Genomic DNA, 22,289 nt, shown 5'->3' with positions numbered 1-22,289 from the left:
TACAAAATAAAGCTAATCAGTTCCCATCTAAAGTGGGTTAGAATTTAGATGGAGGAGAGATTATACTCCTATGTGAATTCTTTCTGCCCTCTGTCTGCTCACTTTCTCAAATATTCATGGTGGTATACATCCTATCACAAAATCAAAAGCTACTTTTTCTCTTCTTTCACCATTTCCCTCTTTCAAGAGTTATTTTTCTTCTGATGGATTTTCTTACATGTGTCAGTGAGCATAAGCACAGTTGAAAGTAGTACTAAAAACTAAATAAATTTCAGCTTATGGATGGGGGTTTTCAAAAGCAGTGTCTTTGGTCCCAGTACAGCAGAGCCATATGTGAATAATCTTTATTTATGTGAGTAGCAATTCACATCAGTGGGACTACTACCATGAGTAAGGACTACTCATGTAAGTAAAGCTTTGCTGGATTCGGTCCTTTAATATGAGTAGAATGTAAAGAAGCACATGGAGAAGAGGGTAGCATGTCTATAAATTTAGAGGGTTGGGAGAGGGGTGGTTAATGTGCTCCCATAAAGTTTTTACTGATCTTCCTTAGTAAGATTGTATAGAGATTTTAAAAAGGGGGGGGGGTTCTTTTTTAGCTATGGATGTTCTGCTAACATACAGTTTGTTTTCTCAGGTTGTGACAAGTTCAGTCCACGTCACAGTGCTTCATAACTTAATGGGTTCATTACCATGGAAGCTGGACTGTAGTAGATATAAAAAGTTGCTTTTCTGGTATAATGAGAAATTTAACTGAGAGCCAACTAATTTAGGAAGTTGCTCACAGACAAACAGTAAACGACTTGAAACCATATTAAAATAAATTAGTGAGGTGCTTTCGGGAAAGAAATAGCAATGGCTAAAAGATGACAAGCACATTGTAGGCATGACTTAAAAACAATCTGAGAAAGCAGAAATGGCTGTGGGAGGATTAAGCGTTGTGTGTATTATATAAGAGACTACTCGGTAGGCCATCTGTCTGAAGTTATGCTTGTTTGTTACTATAAATACATTTGAATGAAGTTGAGTAGGAGGGCGTGAAGCATTCCAGATACACATAATGTGGGAAGGAGTGTTGTCTGGTTATTAAATATTGAGTACTGGGAGTCATGACTTCTGGGTTTTATTTTCAATTGCAACGTACTCTGGTCATTTCAGTCCAGACCAGAGCCCCATTTCCTTCTTCCATCTAGGTTTGCATACATGGTCATTCTTTTGTAGAACTAGTAAATCTAAACAAAATCTTATTAGTGCTTCATTACCATGCTCCAAAGCTATATCTACCCTAGGATTTTTTGCAAAAATTTCCCACCAGTTTAGCTCTGCCAGCAGCAGAAACAGTGGGTGTATTGCTAGTGTATATGAGTCTTTAGGGAGCTGCCACCGTGTTAAGTATGGTGTCATCTAATCCTGCTGAGATCATGACATGGTGCTTAAAATACTGGCAACTGGTGATGCCTTATCTATATGAATAATCCCAATTTTACCACCACCGATGGATCTGAATCAGTTGTCGTAATGGTGGGAAACTTTAGCAAAATTTCTGAGAGTAAACAAGGCCAGAGAGGCCCTTTGGAGACAGCTTAAGCTTAAACTATATGTGTAAAATGCATGCAAGAATATTAGTTATTAACATCCTTGATATTTATACAGCTGTTAAAACATATATTGGGATACTGTTGTCAGAAACCTACAGCCATGGGGCCTGTAATGCACAAAGGTTAATGTACAGAGAAGCATTATTATTTTCTTCTCAGGCAATAAAAATCTACATGAGAACAAAAATAAAAGGAAGAGCGTTTTACTTTTCCACTGAAAGTATGCCCTTTTTTCTGCCTATTTAGCGCTTTCTCTGCTGTATGTCTTTAGGAGCTTGTTCTAAAAATGAATAAATAGCATTTAATATAGTGCTTTAGATTTTCAAATTGCTCTACAGACATGAATCAATCCTCATGACACCTATGTGAGGTGGATACGCTTTATCCTAATATCATAGGTTGGGGAAACGGAAGTGAAGTGACTTACCCTAAGCTACACAAAGGGTAAAGGGCAGAATGAGGAGTTGAACTTCAAAGTTTCTGGCTCCCATTTTTGAGCCAAATCAACTGGATTGGTGTCCCTTTTTCTAGCATGGAGATAATTTTCGCACTTTCATGTTCCCCTCTGGAAACACAGTTTCCCCCCTAGTGCCATCAGATGGTCTCTAACCAGATTGGCACAATATCGAGCAAGAAAGGATGGATAAGGGGAGATTGGCTAACAGGGATAATGCTACAAATTCGTTTGCATCTAGATTTATACACCTTAAGACCTATGTAACTTTATTTTTTTGGCATGTTTCCATGCCATTTTTTTTTTTGCAAAGTATCAAAGCAATTTCTGAATAGACAAGGTTGCCTTACTTCCAAACCAATCCACTCCTACTTGTTCTTGTTGATTTCATGATAGTGAAATCATAATGGTGAATTTGGGATATCCTAGAATGGCCCTATTAAATTTAAATCCTGGTCCTGCTAGTCAATGGGACTTCTGCTATTGACTACAATGGGGACAGGATTTTACCCCTAGACTTTTCTTGAGTAGCCATGCGTGCAATCACAAACAAGGTATAAGAACTTCACTACAGGCTTAAGGCGAAGAAACCGTTCAGTGGAAGAACCCCTCATTCAGACACTTGCAAATAAAATTGATCTGTGTAATTATTTTTGTTTGCTTCAGTATGAAATTACATCATTAAAACAAGGGCTTTCTGTAGTATATGTATCATGAAATTTGCGTGGGGCGGGTTCCATTTTGGATCAGTAAAAAATGAGTATCTTCTCTGTTACTGTAAAAAAATGTGTATATTAATAGTTTGTATAGTATACATTGCACATTCATTTAGGAACTCAAAAATCTTTTTACTTTCAGCCATCCCAGTTTGAACAATGCATTGTGCATTCCTTGCAGTCACTCAAGAGTGTTCTGGACTGCAAACCTGGAGAAGCCAGTGTAAGTCCTGTTACATACTTTATTTTCTTTCCTTGTATGTAAATTGTTGTTAATTTTAAAAGTAATTACTGTATAAATATGTTTTATGTAGTATTAGTGTTAGTGGATAATACAGAGATGCTGTTATAAAATGAATTAAGAAATTACTCGAGCTTCACAATATTTTTTCTTCACTTTGACCAAAAAAAGTCCTTGCAATACTGAGTCCGTTTTCAAATTGCACTCATATTACTATTTGTTTGGGAGGGGGCAAAAAGTGTACTGTATTTAAATGCAATTTTTTTGTAATAACGGCTATGACCTGTAGCTTTCAAGTGGTAACAGGTATGCTCTTCTGATGTAGGTACCCTGGAGAGCCAGTTACAGATACATATCACATGTAGACTTCATTCGGAACATAACTCAACCCTTTGTTTTCCCTACTCCAGTATGCCACATGATAAAGTGTTACCCCCATTCATTTACTGCATTGGGGATCTGATGCCATAAGGTATGAGCAACTTCCATTGACTTCAGGAAGACATGAGAGCATTCTTCAGGAGATGCTCAACATCTCATAGGATTGGGTACTGTTGCTGTTGCTCTCTTCTTCTTTGTCCCATGTATGACAAAGGTATCCTATTCCCCCAATGAGGGTTCCCCAGAAGACCCCAAAAGGGGATATTACTTCACGATTAATCCCTCCCCATGGATGAATTTCACATGCTAACAAAGTTGATCTTGAGAAGTCCTAAGAGCTTCTGCGATCGCCCTGTTCTCTTTTCAGCTTCACTTGGTTTCCCCCATCCTACATGTTGCTACAAACCTTTTTCTCTAAGTTTCTGTGGCATACAGGACGAAGGAAATCTAGCTACTACTTTCCCTTCCACTCACTTATTCTTTCTCCCACCTTTTTCTCATCACAGTTTCACTTTCATGGTATGGAGAACTGGAATTACCCACAGCTAGGTAGTGTCATGTGCCAGTATTGTTCCCATCATTGTTTCCACTTCACTATAGGATGCCCACACCCCCTATCCATTGTGTTTATACATAGGATTTGTTCTACCAGCCACTCTTCTTTCCCTGGGGAGTCTCACAAGAACAGTGTATACAGAGAAACTAGGTTTGATATTTATAACTCTTCCCTTTCCTCACTTCCTTTGGAAGAAGGTCTTCTGAAGCTATTCCACTGAAGTTATATGGTTGTTTCTTCAGGTTTTCCAGCAACAAAAAACACAGGAGGATGTGTGCCAGCTAAGCATTGGTATCATGCAGGTAATTTTAAACTGGAATTGGGGAGCATAAGTGAGTGATTAAGGGCTTACTTTGTATCCATTCCTCCCCAAAAAGTAATAAAAGGTGATAAGATGTCAGATACTGTTTAATTCAGATCATCCAGACATAAGTGTTATCTTAACTTCAAATGACAGTAACTCTTAAGGATAATGATGCTTAATGCTTCCTGGGGTTTCTAAGGCCCTAATTCATCAGAGCACCTAAACACTTCAAAAGTATACTTGAAGCACTAGCTTAACTTCAAGCATTTTCTGGGTTATTAATTATATATTTAAAAGATTAACTTAAAATTTGGTTTCAAAGAGCACCGGTTTCTAATACAAAACTAAGGGCAAGCGCTTGAGCTGGTATAAATTGGCATAGTTCAGTTGCAGTCAGTGGAGCTAAGCCAGTTTACAGCTGAGGATCTGGCCCTTAGTTTCCTATTAGTAACCAGTGATCTTTGCAACACATTTTTAAGGTAATATTTTAAATGTATAATAACCCAGAATTTTTTTTAAGATAATAAAGCAGCACCCAGCAGTTTTAACAATTGTTTGTATTGTGTTATCAAGTGAAATGTCACAAATCAGACCAAGGAAATGATGCATAGTGGCACTTAAAAGATGTTTGCGTTGGGGTCTCTGTTTAAGCACTTTCAAGCCAATAAAGATACGTTCCTTGTAAACCAGTGGACCCTCAGTCCTATGATTTCAACTCTGATTTGGGAGGTGATTTAGCAAGATGACAGATAGTACAAAGAAATAGCACAGATCTTTTTTTCCACAGGAAAACAAAGGCTAACAAGATAATGAAAACATTTGCCGGACTTAATTTAAAATGCTACTGTTTTCAATTATTTGAGGTTTAAGAAAATTGGGGTATTTGTGATTATTCTGCTTACGTGCTGCAGTTAAAAGTTCAGTTAAGAAAAATTAAAATATTTTACAGGTTTTGTACCAGTAGTTCAATGCTGATGGAAAATTCAGAATTTTTTTAAAATTATTTTATAGGTTTTTATAGATTGTCTGGAACAACTGAGCACTAAGCCTGATTGTGATGCAGATACCACACAGTAAGTAAAATAATACAGTTGGAATATTTGAAGTTGCAAATTTCAACAAGGTTTTCCTCACCAGTATTCCTGTGGTATTTCTATTAGATAGCTTTTGTGAACAATTTTGGCTTTGACCAATAATGCCATGGAGCCAAGTAGAACATTTCTACACCAAAAAAAAAAAAAAAAATGAAATACAGATTTGAATAAGATAATGAAATATGATGAATATTAAAAAGTTGTTTTCTTAGTAGCTATTGTAATGCTTAATGAAAGCTAGCTTATTCAAAATCTCTCTGCTTGATTCCCAAAGAGAATCATCTTTCTAAAGGTTGTAACTGTTACACCAGACTAGCCCATTTTTTATTCTAATGGTAATATCTGTGGCTGGTGGTTTTTGTCACAGCTATAGCTTCCTAGCAGTTTATATGAAAGAAGTTGCCACTGTCACTGAATAACATCTACCAATGGGGAATGGTATTTTCCTTGCTTTTCCCTCTGTCTTTGGCATGTTCCTAACTCTATCAACATATCTACTAAATTGTTGACAATTTTTGCTTTTATTCCATCAACCAGATCTGAGGAGTCATAAGAACCTGAATTTCTAAGGCAAATTAGATATTTACCTGAGTAAAACAGGGAACCAGAAAATATTGCATGGATTTGTCTGGAATTAAAACTGATTGACTGTATCCTGAAAGACTACCTTTGTTTTTCTCTTTACTTGGTTGGCCTTTTAGTTGGTGTATAAGAGAAGAAAACAGAAACTATTTTATTACAAATCAAAGAAAGTGCAGAAAGGTGCGACTCCACCTTCCGCCCTCTCCCAACATGATTGCTGGAATGGCAATTCCTGTTCCCAAAGCTTTTGATCAGTTTGTAGGTGATTTAGAAAAGCTCTACAGCTCATTCTGCCTTCTATTCCATGGTCTGAGACGCTCTGACACAGCACTCCAACTTTTTCTAGAGTCTTTTCAGCTGAACCCAGCACTACAGCCGGTCACAACATTTTCGACTAAATATTTTTCATCAAAGCCATATTGATTTTGACGAGTTTTTTGACAAGAAGGTCTCTGAGGTCCAGGGTGGGCTAACTCAGTCTCGGGGAGAGAGAGCCAAACTGAAGACCAGATATTTTTTATTTAAAAAATGGAATTTAAACCCAATTCCATTTTGCAAATATATTTGAAAGGTTTGGGGTTTGCTCTGTTTGGAACCTTGTTCCGCACGTTAAAACCTCGAAAGTTGTTGAGAAATAGAAATGTTGTTCTCCAGCAAGCACACATCATAGCTGATTTGTAAATGCTTAGAGTAAAAAGAATACTCTCCTATTCACCTTTTTCAAAATATTTTCAGTCTTTCAGTTGACGTTTCATCTCCTGATTTATTTGGAAGCATTCATGAAGACTCTAGTTTATCTTCCGTAAGTGTGGCGTCTAGTTAAAATGTCCTATTGGGGTCAAATTAAATGTTGAATAAGGCATTTATCTTTTACTGCGTGTCTTTTGTAATGCATTTGTGTATTCCTAAGTCACTTTTTTCAAAATAATATCAAACTTTACTAACTGCAAGATTATCAGAAAAGCTGCTAATATTAGTGGTATTTCAAGCTTTAGATTGTTCAGTATTCAGTGTATCTCCTACAGATTCTTACACCTGAATTTTATTTAAAAAAATAAGGGTTGGAGCCAGGTCCTCAATGGGTATAAACTGGCAAAGCTCTATTGACGTCAGTGAAGGTAGCACTAATTTATACCAATTCAGGGTCTGGCCCTTGATGTTTAGTTAAAACTCAAGTGCGAATAACCGTATTCCTAAAACAGATAATTAAGTTTCATTTATATATATTTTTTAAAACATAGAGATAAATGTGTAAAAATAATGTAGTTTGCCTTGGTGAGTCATATTCCTTACAGTAGAATGTGTTGTGATGAATGAGAGACTAGAAGAAGTTACTTTTCCATAAAATTCCTAATGTTACATTTTTTTTTGTGCAAGTTCTGCTCCCAGTTATTTGAACTAATGCATTCCCATAGAGTACATGCCGCCAGCACAAGGGCTGTCAAAACACACAAAGTTATGCCCCTCAAAGAATGAATTTGAAGCTCTTATTATGTTTGTAATAATCTATTTCCTGCAGAATTTAGAAACTTTTAAGGACCCAACCTATATCCCTTACTTTCATGAGTAGTCTAACTGCAATTAGTGAGCAAAGACTTGTAGGATTAGACCCAGAGTTCTAAATTCTGAAATTTAATAATAATTTAGTACTTATATAATTTTAATTCTCCAAGTACTGTATGAACGTTAATTAACTGCTATCAAACTGTTTTATTTTCCTGTGTTATTGAAGTTCATGTGACGTTTTGAGGGTTTTTTCCCTCCCAAACAAATGGTTCAGTGCTTTTTTTAGCCAAAAAAAATCATTGCCAGTAACCCAATACCTTTGACCAGCCATATGGCTTATACAATGGAAAAATAAATTTGGTTAAGAATTATTTTGAAGCTTCAAATGAGATATTAATAAACAAAAGTAGGAAAGAGTATTAATTTCTATATTTGGCACTTAAAAGAGTTTTAATCTGTAGATTTCAAAACACTACAAGTATCAGTAAGAATTATCCCCCATTTACAAATGGAGTAGCTGAGGCACACAGAGTATTAAGTGACTGGCCTAGGATTTTTCATTGTTTTTTGACAGTTTGTGTTTAATATTGTACATACAAATAATGATAAATTAATCAAAGTAGTAGGCAGGTTAATGGGTACACATTTCTTACACTAGTCGTTGTAGTTCATTACTGGTTGATAAGACTGCTGGGAATTTATCAGGAATTGCAAATCTCATTCTTAATAAGATATTGACTTCTTTCACACCGCACTATGGTAATTTATCCTCAGAAAGTTTTCATTTTTAAAGCACTTTGCAAATGATGGTCCTGAACTCTCTTCTGAGGTAGGAAAGTATTTTTCAGGTAGGGAAACTGAGGAATTTAAGTGACCTGCACACAGTTGCACCAAAAGTCACCACCAGAACTGAGTTTATAATTTGGAAGTTCCTATCTCCCAATTACCTCCTGAGGAAAAACTAAACCTTGCCTCTCTCCCAGGTATCATATTGTTGCACCAGTCTCATGGACCAACAGTCCTGATATAACCTAATTCAATATCTGTTTTGAACCATGTTTGATTTTTAAAACAAAATAATTGGAGAGCAGAAATGACTTACAGTGTTTCAAATTATATGCAGAAATGATTTAGAGTTCTGTCTGTCTTTGATTTAGTTTAATTTGGAGGATGGGAATGCATTTGTTTAATATCTGTTTTGCTTCCTTTGCTCGTATGTTAAAACCGAATTCTTCAGGCAGTTTCATATGAAAGTGAAGATTTTGGTTTTATTTTATGGTGGTCATCATTTTTAACAGGTTACTAGAAAAAAAACAGTAAAATGCAAAAACCACTTCTTGGAAAGCTGTTTGTGGCTTACTTTTTGGAATGGGATCTGAATCACAGATCTATATTAGTCACAATTATTCCAGTGAATACTTTCAGACATCAGAGCCCATAAGAAAAAGTGCTCTTATTGAATCATTGCACCCAGTGTTAACCAGTTCTTAGGATTTTGTTTACAAAACTATTTGTTACTATGTTTTATTTATCAGCATGCTCATCATATGACTGTTGTCATTCAAGTCAACAAAACATTTTCCATGATCAAAATGTGTATAAACTTAATAATAAATATTATTATAATGCACAGTTATCCTAGATATTTCCTAATTACTGTTCATTTTTCTCTTGATTTAGGAGCAAAGACTTTTAATTGTACTCAGTAATTGCTGCTACCTGGAACGTCATACTTTCATAAATATAGCTGAACACTTTGAGAAACATAGCTTCCAAGGAGTTGAAAAAATAACTCAAGTAAGCAATAATATTAAAATGAAATTGCTACAGATGTATCATTACTTTGGGTGGAAATATTTTTTTTTTCCTTTTCACAGGTATTAAATTACATATTTGTACAATCACCATGAATAAATATTACTTGACCCTCCTACAAGTGAGTGGGATTTTAAGCATCAGTTTAAAAAAACAATAATAATAATATGTCTGTGTGTTTGTATGTGGTTTAAATAAATAGTGTAGCAAAGTGGGCACTTGTTAGACTTGTATGTTCATAGGCAATGTTTATCTGATTTCTAAGTAAAGCTTTTTAATGTCACTGTGTTTTCTTGATGCAAAGAATAAAAAGATCATAATCTCAAAATATATTTGATAGATTAAATAATCTAGTAATCTCTACCACTTGACAGCTCTTGTTCATAAACTAGATCAGGGATTTTTTTTTTCAAAGAACGAAAATGTCAAGGTGGGCGGCTATAGATGTCTCATTTTCCTGCCTTTTTGTAATGATTAATCATTTTTTATGAGAAATGTTATGACTTAGAATCTTTATGGCCATATAGTTGGTTTATTTCCAGAAATGTTTGTTGTTTGAAAGTAAAATGTTATCTCTTCCAGTACAGAGTATTTCTCTACAAACTGATGCTTCTACTACACAATGAACTCTCATAGCCGTCCCAGTGAATGCGTTGAACTTTTGTGGCTGGAATAATTTTGAATATCATTCAAATGGGGTTGGAAATTATTTGCATTGTTAGTATAGTGTACAAAATTGCTCTAGATTTCTCCCTTCACACTCAACTATCCTGAAATGCTTAATAAAGTGCTGAGTTAGGTACTGGTAATGTGGTGACTATATAGGCAAATGAGGTGCCCATTATATATTCAGCAGTTGATCTTGAACAGCCACATGAAAGTATTGTTCTTAAAATCTGGTATTTTTATAAAGAACATAATTCAAACATTGAAGTCATTGAACAATTTAAAATCTATATTAACCCTTTAATGACCATGGACAATGCAGTACTGTACATACAGTACATATATACAGTACTAGATGTTATATATAGTACCAATAGTTTTGAAGAAACTCAGATGTGAAATTGCAGAACTAATAACTGTGGTATGTAACTCATTGCTTAAATCAGCCTCTGTACCAGGTGACTGGAAGATACATAATGAAACACTGATATTTTAAAAAGGCTCTGGAAATGATCCTGGCAATTACAGACCAGTAAGTGTAACTTCAGTACCAAGCAAACTGGCTAAAACTATAATAAAGAACAGACTTATCAGACACAATGATGAACACGATATGATGGGGAAGAATCAACACGGCTTTTGAAAAGGGAAATCCTGCCTTGCCAATCTATTAGAATTCTTTGAGGGTGTCAACAACACCAGAGATTCTTAAGTAAAGTAAGCAGTTGTGATAATAAGGAAGGTCCTCTTATGGATCAGTAACTGGTTAAAAGATTGAAGAAAAAGGGTAGGATTAAATGATGAGTTTTCACAATGGAAAGAGGTAAATATTGCGGTCCCCTGATGATCTGTACTGGGACCTGTGCTGTTCAACGTATTCATAAATTATCTTCAAAAGGGGGTAAACATAGAGGTAACAAAGTTGCAGACAGTACAAAATTACTGAAGACAGTTAGGTCCAAAGCTGACTGTGAAGATTTTCACAAAATTGGGTCACTGGGCAACAATATGGCAGATGAAGTTTAATGTTGATAAGTGCAAAGTAATTCACACTGGAAAAAATAATCCCAGCTATTCATATAAAATTATGGGCTCTAAATTAGCTGTTACCATTCAAGAAAGAGTTCTTAGAATCATCATGGATAGGTCTCTGAAAACACCAGGTCGATGTGCAGCAGGAGTCAAAAAAGCTAACAATATTAGGAAAGGGATAAATAATAAGAGAGAAAAAATCACAACGCCACTATATAACTCCATTGTACACCCACAGCTTGAATACTGCGTGCAGTTCCGGTTGTCTCATCTCAAAAAAGATATTAGAATTGGAAAAGGTATAGAGAAGGGCAACAAAAATGATTAGGGATATGGAACAGCTTCCATATGAGGAGAGCTCAAAAAAGATTACTTTAGAATACAGATTACTGAAGGGGGGGGTTATGATGAGGTCTACGAAATCATGAACGGTGTGGAAAAAGTCAATAGAGAAGTGTAATTTACCCCTTCTCAGCACAAGAACCAGAAGTCACTTGATGAAATTAATAGGCAGTAGGTCTGAAACAAACATAACAAAGTACTTCTTCACACGATGCATAGTCCACCTGTGGAATTTGTTGCCAAGAGCTCTTGTAAAGGCTAAAAGTATAACTGGGTTGAAAAAAGAATTAGGTAAGTTCATGGAGGATAGGTACATCAAAGTCTATAGCCAAGATGATCAGGTACACAACCCCATGCTTTTGGTGTCCCTGAACTTCTGATTGCCAGAAGCTGGGACTGGCTGAGAGGGGATGGATTATCCCATAATTGCCCTGTTTTGTTCATTCCTTCTGAAGCATCAGGTCCTGGCCATGGCCAGAAGACAGGATGCTGGGTTAGATGGATCATTGGTCTGACCCAGCCCAGCCGTTATATAAATGTTCATAGGGTGATCATGAGGGCTATATTAGTACCTAGATGGATAGTTAGATTATCCTTCTAAGAGTTCATTTGGCAGCCAGTTTAGAAAACAACAGTGTTTAAAACACACATTGAGTGCTAATTGAATAGCATTAATGTTTCATATTAAGTACTGAACAGATAACTGGTAAGAGGTCAGGCAACATGCTGCTATTGCACAAATACCATGAAAGAAAATAGAATAGTATTTTGGCTGCAGTTGTAGTTTTTGGGAGTTGCTGTGTCCACTGATTCCTCGTGGACAGATTAGAGGTCAGATTAGATGATCATGATGGTCCCTTCTGACCTTAAAGTCTATGAGTCTATGAACTGACTCATCTAGTCATATTTCCATGTGAATGCCATCAGGCACTCAACATTTATAGTCACTGTACTTTTTTCTGTTTATTCAAAGTACCTTCAGTCTTTCATATCTCTTGTAATAGGTTTACACAGATGCATTATCAGATTAAGTGTTATTTTCAGCCATTCAGGAGTGAGTTCAGATAAACGGAAGTGTAGGAAGTGACAGCTACTGTCTACTGACAAATCTCCTTTCTCCTATAGTTAAGTAGAATTACACTGTTGTGTTGCAGTATCACAGATAAGCGTAGACGGGGGAACCAAGAACCACAGCTCATAACCTTATTCTTGCACAATCTGTCTTTGCCAAATCAAGAGAATGCACCATACTGTATTGTAGATGCAATCAAGCAATTCCAGGGAGGAGTTTTACACATCTTGGAAACCTGCCAAAGCCCTGAAAGATTTTTTAACTTAACAGTTCTAGGAAGTACAGAGCAGATCCTGACTTCAGTCAGGAGTGTAAGATCTAACCTAATTAGCATTATCTTCTTGATTGACCCAGAAATATTTCATTTTAAGGTGGAAATAGTCTAAAACATTTCTGTCCAAAAGAAATCCTCCTTTTTTAATAAAAGACCAAAAGATTCACTAATTGCAGCCAGGGTGACCTCATCACTAAATGTTACCAGTTGGAATGATTTCAATATGCTTCTCTTTTTTATAGCTTAGTGGGAATATTAATGCTTCTTTCTGATGTTTGAGAGTCAGGGGAATTCCCTTGGGTATTAGATACTTAAGGAAACCTTGCCATTGAGTTCAGTGGGCATCAGAGAGGCCTTAAGTTACATGACGTTCATTGCCCATAGAATGACTAAAATCAAATTACTTGACCACTGTTTTAAAAACCTGGCTCTGCATCAGTGATGTGCAAATTTTATAGCACAGAGGGCCGAACTGGCAGCTTCCCAAGATCCTGAGTGCCACCATTAATTTGCATACATATATGATTTTAATTGAAGATAAATGCACACATCTCTTTCTTATGGAATCTTGTAACTGTACACAGTTCTTTCCAAATCACACAGACCCAGATTGAACTCTTGAGAACTCCAGAAGTAGGAGGGCATTTGTAATGGAGAATTCATGGCTGAAGAACCAAACATAGTCATATGGCTAAAAACAAACCAAAACTGTATTGGATGTGGAAAGGATAGAAGCAAACAAATAATATAAGGAGTCAGTTAAAGCTTGCAGAATGAAGATAAGGGTGAAATAAAAGGCAGAATGAACTAATGCTTGAGAAAGTAGGAATATAAGTTTGAGCTGTTGCTCCATAATTAAAATTACAAATGAGTTTCCATTATAACCTCCAACTCCACACACCTCCACCCTAAGATCCACACTAAAAAACGATAAAAAACACTAGTGGTTTGCAGTGTTGTTGTATCTATGTTACTCCCTGGATATGAGAGAGACAACGTGGGTGAGATAATGTCCTTCAGTATCGATATTTGGAGCTCTAAAGTTTCTCTCTTTCATCAACAGAAGTTGGTCCAATAAAAGGTATTACCTCACCTACCGTGTGTGTCTCATATTTAGTAGGTTAGATCTGGTGCTGAGGTAGAATTTTTCTATACAATATGAACTGAAGTGGAAAAGGGGCTAGGTAAGTATGCCATTTCGTAGCCCTCCCTCCCCTTGACCCCTCCCCCCCCCAAAAAAAACAGAAATCCAGAGAAATGTAAAACTATGGGTTTTATGCACAAGATCAAACTTTTGTTCTTTAGATTCTAAACTTCCTCGCTTTTGAATTGGAACATCAGTAGGAATGACTGGCTCATGGACATGAAAATAGAGACCTTAGCTTGTATTTTAAAATAAGTAAATCACTATCCCTTTTCCTTACAGAGAGAAAGCTGAAAATGTAACCTGTCACTAGGAGACTTGTCCATGCGGGTGGTGGGGGAGTTTTTTCTGTTAAAAGGCTCATGAGGGAGGTTGCCAATCTTAAGACTCACACAGGCAGAAGCAGGAAGAGGTGGGGTAGGTCTCTGTGAGGGTTCTTCCCTTTGCAGCCTTCAGAAATCCCACAGGAAGTGGGTGGTGGGGAGGGAAGGAATTGCATCCCTGACTTTTTCCTGAGGCCCACTTCTCACTGTCCTCATGAATGCTCCCCTCCTGCCAATCTCCTGAGCACCTTTTTATGGTCCTTTGTGATTCTCAGCTGTTGGACTCACTTCTGACACAGATCAGGAGGTTCACTAGGTGGAGAAAGCAGGAAAGTACTAGTGTATGCTGCTCCTGAGCACCAATTTCTCCCATTGGACTCCTCTGCTGCTGGGAGCCTCCATGCTTCCACCAATATACCTGCTTTCTCCCATACTCACATTCCCCTCCAGAACTCCTGTTTCTCTCTCCATATCTAGCTCAAGAGGCCTTCTCTCACCATCTACACCACCATCAGGACCCAGTGATTTGTGATTAGAGTGCTCAGGAACAGATAAGGGGTGTAGTAGGAGAAGGCAGGGCAACAGAAGCATCAAAGATTTCCTTCTTGCTTCATTCAGTGAATCTTCAAGTGGTTTTCAGCGCAGGGACTCCTATCTGATAAGTCTCCATGGGAAGAAGGCAGTGAAGTGCTAGGGCTTCCCCCCTCCCTTGCCGCCTTTTACTTCTGTTCTCCTGGGTTGGTCTTGAGCCTTCCAGGATGAGAGGTGGTCAGGTGAGAGGGGAAGTCTCTAAACCTCACAGTGACTGAGAAACGTGCTGAGTGACATTTAAAAAGTTTTATCTTGAAACCTGATAAGCTCATAAACATAAATATCTTTAACAAGTGATCCCATGTTATTTTCTGCATGACTTGTTTAATTAGCATTCATAGTAATATCAGGATGTTAACTTTCTACTACTTTTAGTATTGTCTACATTTCAGGTTTCACATTATGTTCTGGAATTGCTTTAGAAAATGTAGCTGTCTTGTGTAGTTATATTAAGAAGAAAATACTTGTACAGTATTGAAAGAGGTACAGTCTGTAAATATAGCGAGCAAGTGAAATGTACACATACATGTATCTCATTGACTAATCTTTTTGTAAGAGTGTTTCATGGTTTAGTTACTTTATTTGGAGGTTTCAGTAATTGTAGTGCTTGTATTTAGCTGTATTCACACAAAGGAAAGAAGAGCACATCCTTGCTCTGTACTGTACCCAAAAGAGCTGCAACTTATTGCTTTGTTGTACAAGGATACTTTAAAATAGTACTTGCAATGAACTTTGAATAAGCTGCTAAGAGGTCACAGATCTCTATGGTGAAACTGAATTTTTCAAAAGGATTAAACTCTATATACAATGAATAATAAAAATCCACAGTTACATTAGGTGGGTTAAAACTATTATAAGGATTTTAAGCCGTCATGTTTCAGAACATAAGCCAGCCACTAAAGGCTTGATCCTGCTCCCACTGAAGTCACTGGCAAAATTCCCATTGCCTTCAGTGATGCAGGATCAATACCTAAATGACAGAATTAGGAAGAAATTATGCTTATGGGAAGGTTATTCCATGATTCTCCACTATGGTGTTTCTTACGTCTTTCTGTGAAGCATCTGGTACTAGCCACAGTCAGAAAAGGGATACTGGACTAGTCTGCCCAGTGATGTGATCCAGTATGGAAATTCTTACAGTCAAAGAGATATTGTTTAAAATTATAAGGTTGTAAGCATATGGCATGTTTCCTAAAAATCAAAGAGAAGACAAACCATAAATTGTTGATTATTATTCTTGCTTTCATAATTAGTGGATAACTGTGCTTTTCGTTTTGCTTTGATTTTAGATTAGTATGGAATCCTTGAAGGAGTTGGATCAAAGACTGTTTGAAATTTACATTGAATTGAAGGCCGATCCTATAGTTGGCTCATTAGAACCTGGCATTTATGCAGGATATTTTGATTGGAAAGATTGTCTCATTCCAACAGGTAAATATCTGTGTAATAACTGTGTAATTATTCTAACAGAGGCTGAGTTGAATTGAGATTTAAAAATCTGATGTTTAATTGCAAACTGTTTTATCGTCTGGTTTTTCTTAACATTTACCAAGATTTCATTTAAAGTTGTTTTTCAGAGATTTTACTTTATAATTCCTAAATCTCTTTTCAAATGATTATAGCATCTTTTATCATTGATGTTTTAATGCTTGTTTTTCATGATTAGTTTGCTTCATTGCTAATATATAATGGAATGATTATGAAAGACTTCTTTGCCATTTTTTCTTTTGAAATTCATTGGGATTTTTTGGAATTCTTTTGTAAAAATCTGTTCACTTTTTAACAGCCCTAACTGCAATTCTGAAAAGGTGAAAGTTTTATAAGAAAATGTGTAGGTGTAACATTATCACAGTAGTTTAGCAACAAAAATTAAAATGTAGAAGGATTCATAGATTCCAAAGCCAAAAAGGGCCATTGTGATCATCTAGTCTGACCACCTTCCTGTATACATGGGACATCAAAGTTCCCCCTAAATAGTTCCTATAGCATATCTTTTAAACAAAAATCCAATCTTGATTTAAAAATTGCTAGAGATAGAGAATCTACCATGACCCTTGGTTCAACAATGCCAAACAATATAGAGAAATACTAGTCTAAGGACCTTCCCTTTTACTACTTACAAAGTATTTAATACTTTCCAGTTCATCTCCAGGTATGAGGTTTAAAAAAAACCTGCTTGATCAGAATAAAATAACAGTACCTAGTTGACTGGGAACTGGCAAGACACATCTTAGTGTGCAGTTCTGTGATACTGAATCATTTTAAAAAGTCCAGTTAATTAATCTGGTGATTCATGAGAGAAATGTATTTGTGAAGCCACCATGGTACTTTTTAATACCACATCTGGATGAAATTAATACCTGCTCTTAAAAGTAATCTTTTACTAATGCAGATTTAAAAATCTGATTTGAGTCATTGAACTGAATGTGTAGTTTTTAACTGTTTTACCCAAGATTGTCACAAAAGTTGATGCCATTGGAGGGGGGGGAGAAAAAAAACTTCAGCGATGCAGAATTGTCTGTCTCAGTAGGATCATGGGAAGAACTGGAAGTGTCATCTAGTTAAGGTTGCTCAACACTTCCCATTCATTCAAAATGATCCGGACAAACTGGAGAAATGGTCTGAAGTAAAGAGGATGAAATTCAATATGGACAAATGCAAAGTACTCCACTAAGGAAGGCACAATCAGTTGCACACATACAAAATGGGAAATGACTGCCTAGGAAGGAATACTGCTGAAAGGGATCTGGGGGTCGTAGTAGATCACAGGCTAAATACGAGTCAACAGTGTAACACTGTTGCAAAAAAAGAAAACATCATTCTGGGATGTATTAGCAGGAGTGCTGTAAGCAAGACATGAGAAGTAATTCTTCCTCTCTACTTCGCACTGATTAGCCCTGACTCAACTGGAGTATTGTGTCCAGTTCTGGGTGACACATTTCAGGAAAGATGTGAACAAATTGGAGAAAGTCCAAAGAAGCGCAACAAAAATTATTAGAGGTGTAGCAAATATGACCTGTGAGGAAAGATTGAAAAATGTGGGTTTGTTTAATCTGGAGAAGACTGAGAGGAGACATAACAGTTTTCAATACAAAAAAAGTTGCTACAAGAAGGAGGGGGAAGAGTTGTTCTCCTTAACCGCTGAGAATAGGCCAGGAAGCAATGGGCTTAAATTTCAACAAGGGCGGTTTAGGTTGGACATTAGGAAAAATTTCCCAACTGTCAGGGTGGTACTGGAATAAATTGCCTAGGGAGGTTGTGGAATCTCCATCATCGGAAATTTTTAAGAGCAGGTTAGACAAACATCTGTCAGGGATGGTCTAGATAATACTTAGTCCTGCCATGAGTGCAGGAGACTGGACTAGATCACTTCTTGAGGTCCTTTCCAGTCCTATGATTCTATTATATTGTATTATTATAAACTCTGTTTTCAGTTGCTTCTAATTTTGCCAAAATGTAATTGTTTGGGCTGAAATTTTCCATGCTTGCTTCAGGCTGATTTTTTTATATATATATATAAAATATAAGTTTCAACAAAAACAGTTCCGCTGGTTCCAAGAACTGGGTTTGTAGAAGTCAGTATGTGATGTCTTTTCAGATTTCTTTCATAAAATATCAAGGGAAGTTACACACACATCTAGATTAAAAGAATATTAAGGTTGCAAAGTCAAGCCGTCAAAAGTTTAGGAAATTCCAGAATTAAGATCGCCTGTTCAACATTAATTCAGTCACTTTGTGCACATGCATTATGATACGGCCTCTAATTATATGATCACATGCTATTTCCTCCCCCTCCCCCCATACCAAGGTTCCTGTCTTATTCATTGTACAGGATAGATGATGTTCTGCGGAAGAATCAGGGTTTTGTAGTGAAGAAGGCTGTTGTCTGTAGGATGCCTGCCTCATTTGTTGCAGAAATTGGAAGGTACACGGTGAATGAGGCAGGGGGTTGCGGGAGTAGGAAGGACAGTCTCATGGCTAAGACAGCTGAGTGTTGCCCTGGAGAACTGGATTCTGTCCCTGCCTCTTGCACAGTGTTCCTATGTGATTCTGGGAAAGTCACTTAAACCAAACATTTTGCAAGTGGCTACTAATCGTGTGTTCCTTTTTCTTTCTTGGTGTTCTGCTTGAGATCCAGGGGCTAAGTACTCACAACTGCAACTGAAGTCACTGGAAACAGTGCTTTGAGTATATAAAGTTGTATAAAATGCAAAGCATTCTGAAAAAAATCAGGCCTTAGGCATCTCAAATTGGGCATCCAGTGTACACTTTTGATCTTTATCTCTCTGAACTTCAGTTTCCCATCTGTAAAATGGAGATAATGCAGCTTTATCTCAAAGAAGGTTGTGAAAATAAATTCATTAATATTTGTCAAATACTCATAGTATTAGCTTCATAGAAGCGTGCAGGAGGAAATTAATAATTCAGAGCAGGGTTTGAATAATGTGCAGAAAATAAGGCCTGGGACCACACATTGAACAGTGAGGAGAAAGCAAAATATTGAATAGCTGCACATTCAGTGAGCACCATCCATTCTGTGCACTGAATGAGACAGGGATACTGTGTTTAAAAATAGCAAGTGATCATGTAATTAAAGACTGTGTCATAATGTATATGTACAGGAAGGCGGATTGGAGGATTAAGGTTGCACAGGCAATCTTAATTCTGGCATATCTTAAATTTTGTGTCTTGATTTTGCAACCTTAACAGTCTTTTAACTGTAGAGGGCTTTTTAAGTGTAATTAAGTAAAATTGCACACAAAAAAATAACTACATATTAACATACTCATTTTGATTACACTGATGGCATGATCAACCTTCTTTATGATGTAAATTATAGCTAGTTTTTCAGTATGAAGTAAATCTTATTAAATTGACAGGATTTATTTACAGATTTACTGTTAATTTAATGATTAATTCAAAAGCTTTATATTATTATGCAGACTCGAAGGACAGAGTTTTCTAATTGACGCTGAATATTGAAATTGAATACAATATCGTAGAAAAGACTGGCTTCTACTGCGGCAATATTGCTGCCAGTTTAATCTAATGGCGTTTAGATCTTTACATAGGGCACTCTAGAATTGATTGTCCTAACAGATATTTAATCTAATGCAGTTGCAGAAGGAATAAAAAGATAAACATATGAACTGGGGGGGGGAGAATATGAATGTTCAGCAGTTGCTATCTGTGATTAAATATATTTTATTCTCAATGTTCTCCATCTACACCATGGAATCCTGGCTAATCCATCAGTTTGCTTGGATTTTCACTTGAGGCTAAAATGTTTTTCCTGTCTTGATAAAGAATCCTATCAAATTTGTTAAACTTACCTTGTGTATCGTTTATCTAATCATTAATACTAGGTTCCATACTCTGGATTCCAAATTCTTCTAAGAAGCTAATCATGGTTACATGAACATTGAAATTGTAAAGTAGGAGCACAAATAATTTGTTACAAAATAACAGACTTCATAGTGGACTAGTGTGAACAGGTTAGAGGCCTGAATATATGAAACACGTGGGCAGTGTTTGATCAGTAGCTAGTCGTCTCTCTGTTTCTTGTGATGTGTTTATGGCTTCCGAACACATAATAGATTTCTTGACCATTTTGTTACTTTAAACTAACGTGGTCATCATCTTAACTGGCAATAGCATTGTCTGATGCCCAATTACACATATATTGATGGTTTAGATGATAAACCAGTCATTTAAAATTTAATTACTCAATGGATCATCCCTTCTGATTAATACTGAGAAAGTAGGGCAGTCAGCTAGTTATCTTAGGTGCCTGTACACGAACGCAAGAAGCCTGGGAAACAAGCAGGAAGAATTGGAAGTCCTGGCACGGTCAAGGAACTATGATGTGTTTGGAATAACAGAGACTTGGTGGGGTAACTCACATGACTGGAGCACTGTCATGGATGGGTATAAACTGTTCAGGAAGGACAGGCAGGGGAGAAAAGTTGGAGGAGTTGCACTGTATGTAAGAGAGTGGTATGATTGCACAGAGCTCCAGTATGAAACTGGAGAAAAGTCTGTTGAGAGTCTTTGGGTTAAGTGTTGAAGCACTGGAATGGGTTACCTAGGGAGGTGGTGGAATCTCCATCCTTAGAGGTTTTTAAGGCCTGCCTGACAAAGCCCTGTCTGGGATGATTTAGTTGGGGTTGGTCCTGCTTTGAGCAGGAGGTTGGACTAGATGACCTCCGGATGTCTGTTCCAACCCTAATGTATGATTCTATGAAACAACCATACAAAAATGCTACATCACATATTGTGATCATCTAACATAATTCCTTTGCTTTGGAACCTACATTAGTTTATGGTTACTCTCACAAAGATGTCGGATTCCAATAAGATGATAGCACATGCTGAAACATGAGGTGGTATGTAGCGTGCATGTCATTTGAGTGCATGTCACTGTATTTAATTTTCTTGGAAACCATGCTATATACAGTATGTCAGATGGAAATAGGGCCAGTTACATTTGTGCTGTAATTAATTAGCCTCTTTCCAGCCTGAGGGGGACAGACTAATGAGGGTCAGGTGATAGAGTAACGGACACCTTATAAAAAGCCTGAGAGTGAGCTCACTCTGGAGTGGGAACCATGGGAAGCGTGCAGGACCCTGAGCCAGGTACTCCAGGGGAACCATCTTGGGAACCCAGAATGTATACCAGATCCTGGAAAGACATAAGAGTCTGAGAACAGTAATCCGGGAGAACCAGCCTGTGGGCCAAGAGCTCTGTACCAGAACAGGGGAAGAGACTCCCAAAGGCAGCCTAGGAAAAAGGGGCTGGGAACAAGGCCTCAGTGGCCAGGCTGAAGAGAATCCCTGAAGGGCACAGGAAAATGTTTATTTGGGAATTTTTAGTTGGACTTTTGCTACCCTGCAAGGGATTATGTTGGTTTATCACTTGCCTGGAGGCTTAAGCCACGTCTCCAGTAGTGATGTGTATGGAGAGAGCTAAGGAGCTCCATCTTTGGGAGGGAAAATGAGGCAAGCAATGTCATGCTCAGCCAACAGAGATGGTACAGGGCAGCCATTCCCCATGGCACAGTACCACAGAATGCTACAACTACCTCCCATATTCTCTTGTACTCTCACACGTGGCATTCTCACTACGTGCAAAAAAAAGGGGTTTTAATTCATACTTGTAACTAGTATTATATCATACTTTAATAATTACATTAATATTATGTCATTACATTGAAGAATTATCTCTTTTCTGTAAGATGCAATTAAAAATAGTGTTGGAATGAGTTTAACTGAATAATTAGTTTAAGATTTCCAGATTCACCAATGAACATGGCCATGCATTGTCTGAGTGCTAGATTTTGCATTTGGGTCACCGCCTGCAGTACCTTGCAGAAAAGACCTCTTCAAGTGTGTGAATGTTGTACAATATCTTTTTAAGTAATTATTTTTAATTTGATTCAATTTTCTGAGTGAATTTGCTTTTAAAAAACACAAGCACAGATTTCTCAAAAGAAGGAAAGACTGTATGAGATGATATTTTGACTAGAATGTACAAAAGAATACTATTCAGCTTAATGATACCATGACTGTGACACAGCGAACACCATCTGTTGGACTTG

The 22,289-nt window shown here is 37.0% G+C and overlaps 1 protein-coding gene across 1 annotated transcript in view; it reads left to right on the top strand.

The window, feature by feature from the left end:
* EXOC2 (exocyst complex component 2) overlaps positions 1 to 22,289 on the top strand; it is a 186,492-nt gene that overhangs the window by 125,196 nt on the left and 39,007 nt on the right. The window contains exons 18-23 of the mRNA XM_045006233.1: positions 2,911 to 2,991; positions 4,189 to 4,248; positions 5,262 to 5,323; positions 6,662 to 6,728; positions 9,113 to 9,229; positions 15,981 to 16,122. Coding sequence (XP_044862168.1) covers positions 2,911 to 2,991; positions 4,189 to 4,248; positions 5,262 to 5,323; positions 6,662 to 6,728; positions 9,113 to 9,229; positions 15,981 to 16,122 — 529 coding nt within the window. The remainder of the gene's footprint in view (positions 1 to 2,910; positions 2,992 to 4,188; positions 4,249 to 5,261; positions 5,324 to 6,661; positions 6,729 to 9,112; positions 9,230 to 15,980; positions 16,123 to 22,289) is intronic.

This window comes from Mauremys mutica, chromosome 2, assembly GCF_020497125.1.
Source record: "Mauremys mutica isolate MM-2020 ecotype Southern chromosome 2, ASM2049712v1, whole genome shotgun sequence".
Lineage (NCBI taxonomy): Eukaryota > Metazoa > Chordata > Testudines > Geoemydidae > Mauremys > Mauremys mutica.
Note: the sequence above shows the minus strand (reverse complement) of the source record. Positions and strands in the feature narration are given on the sequence as shown.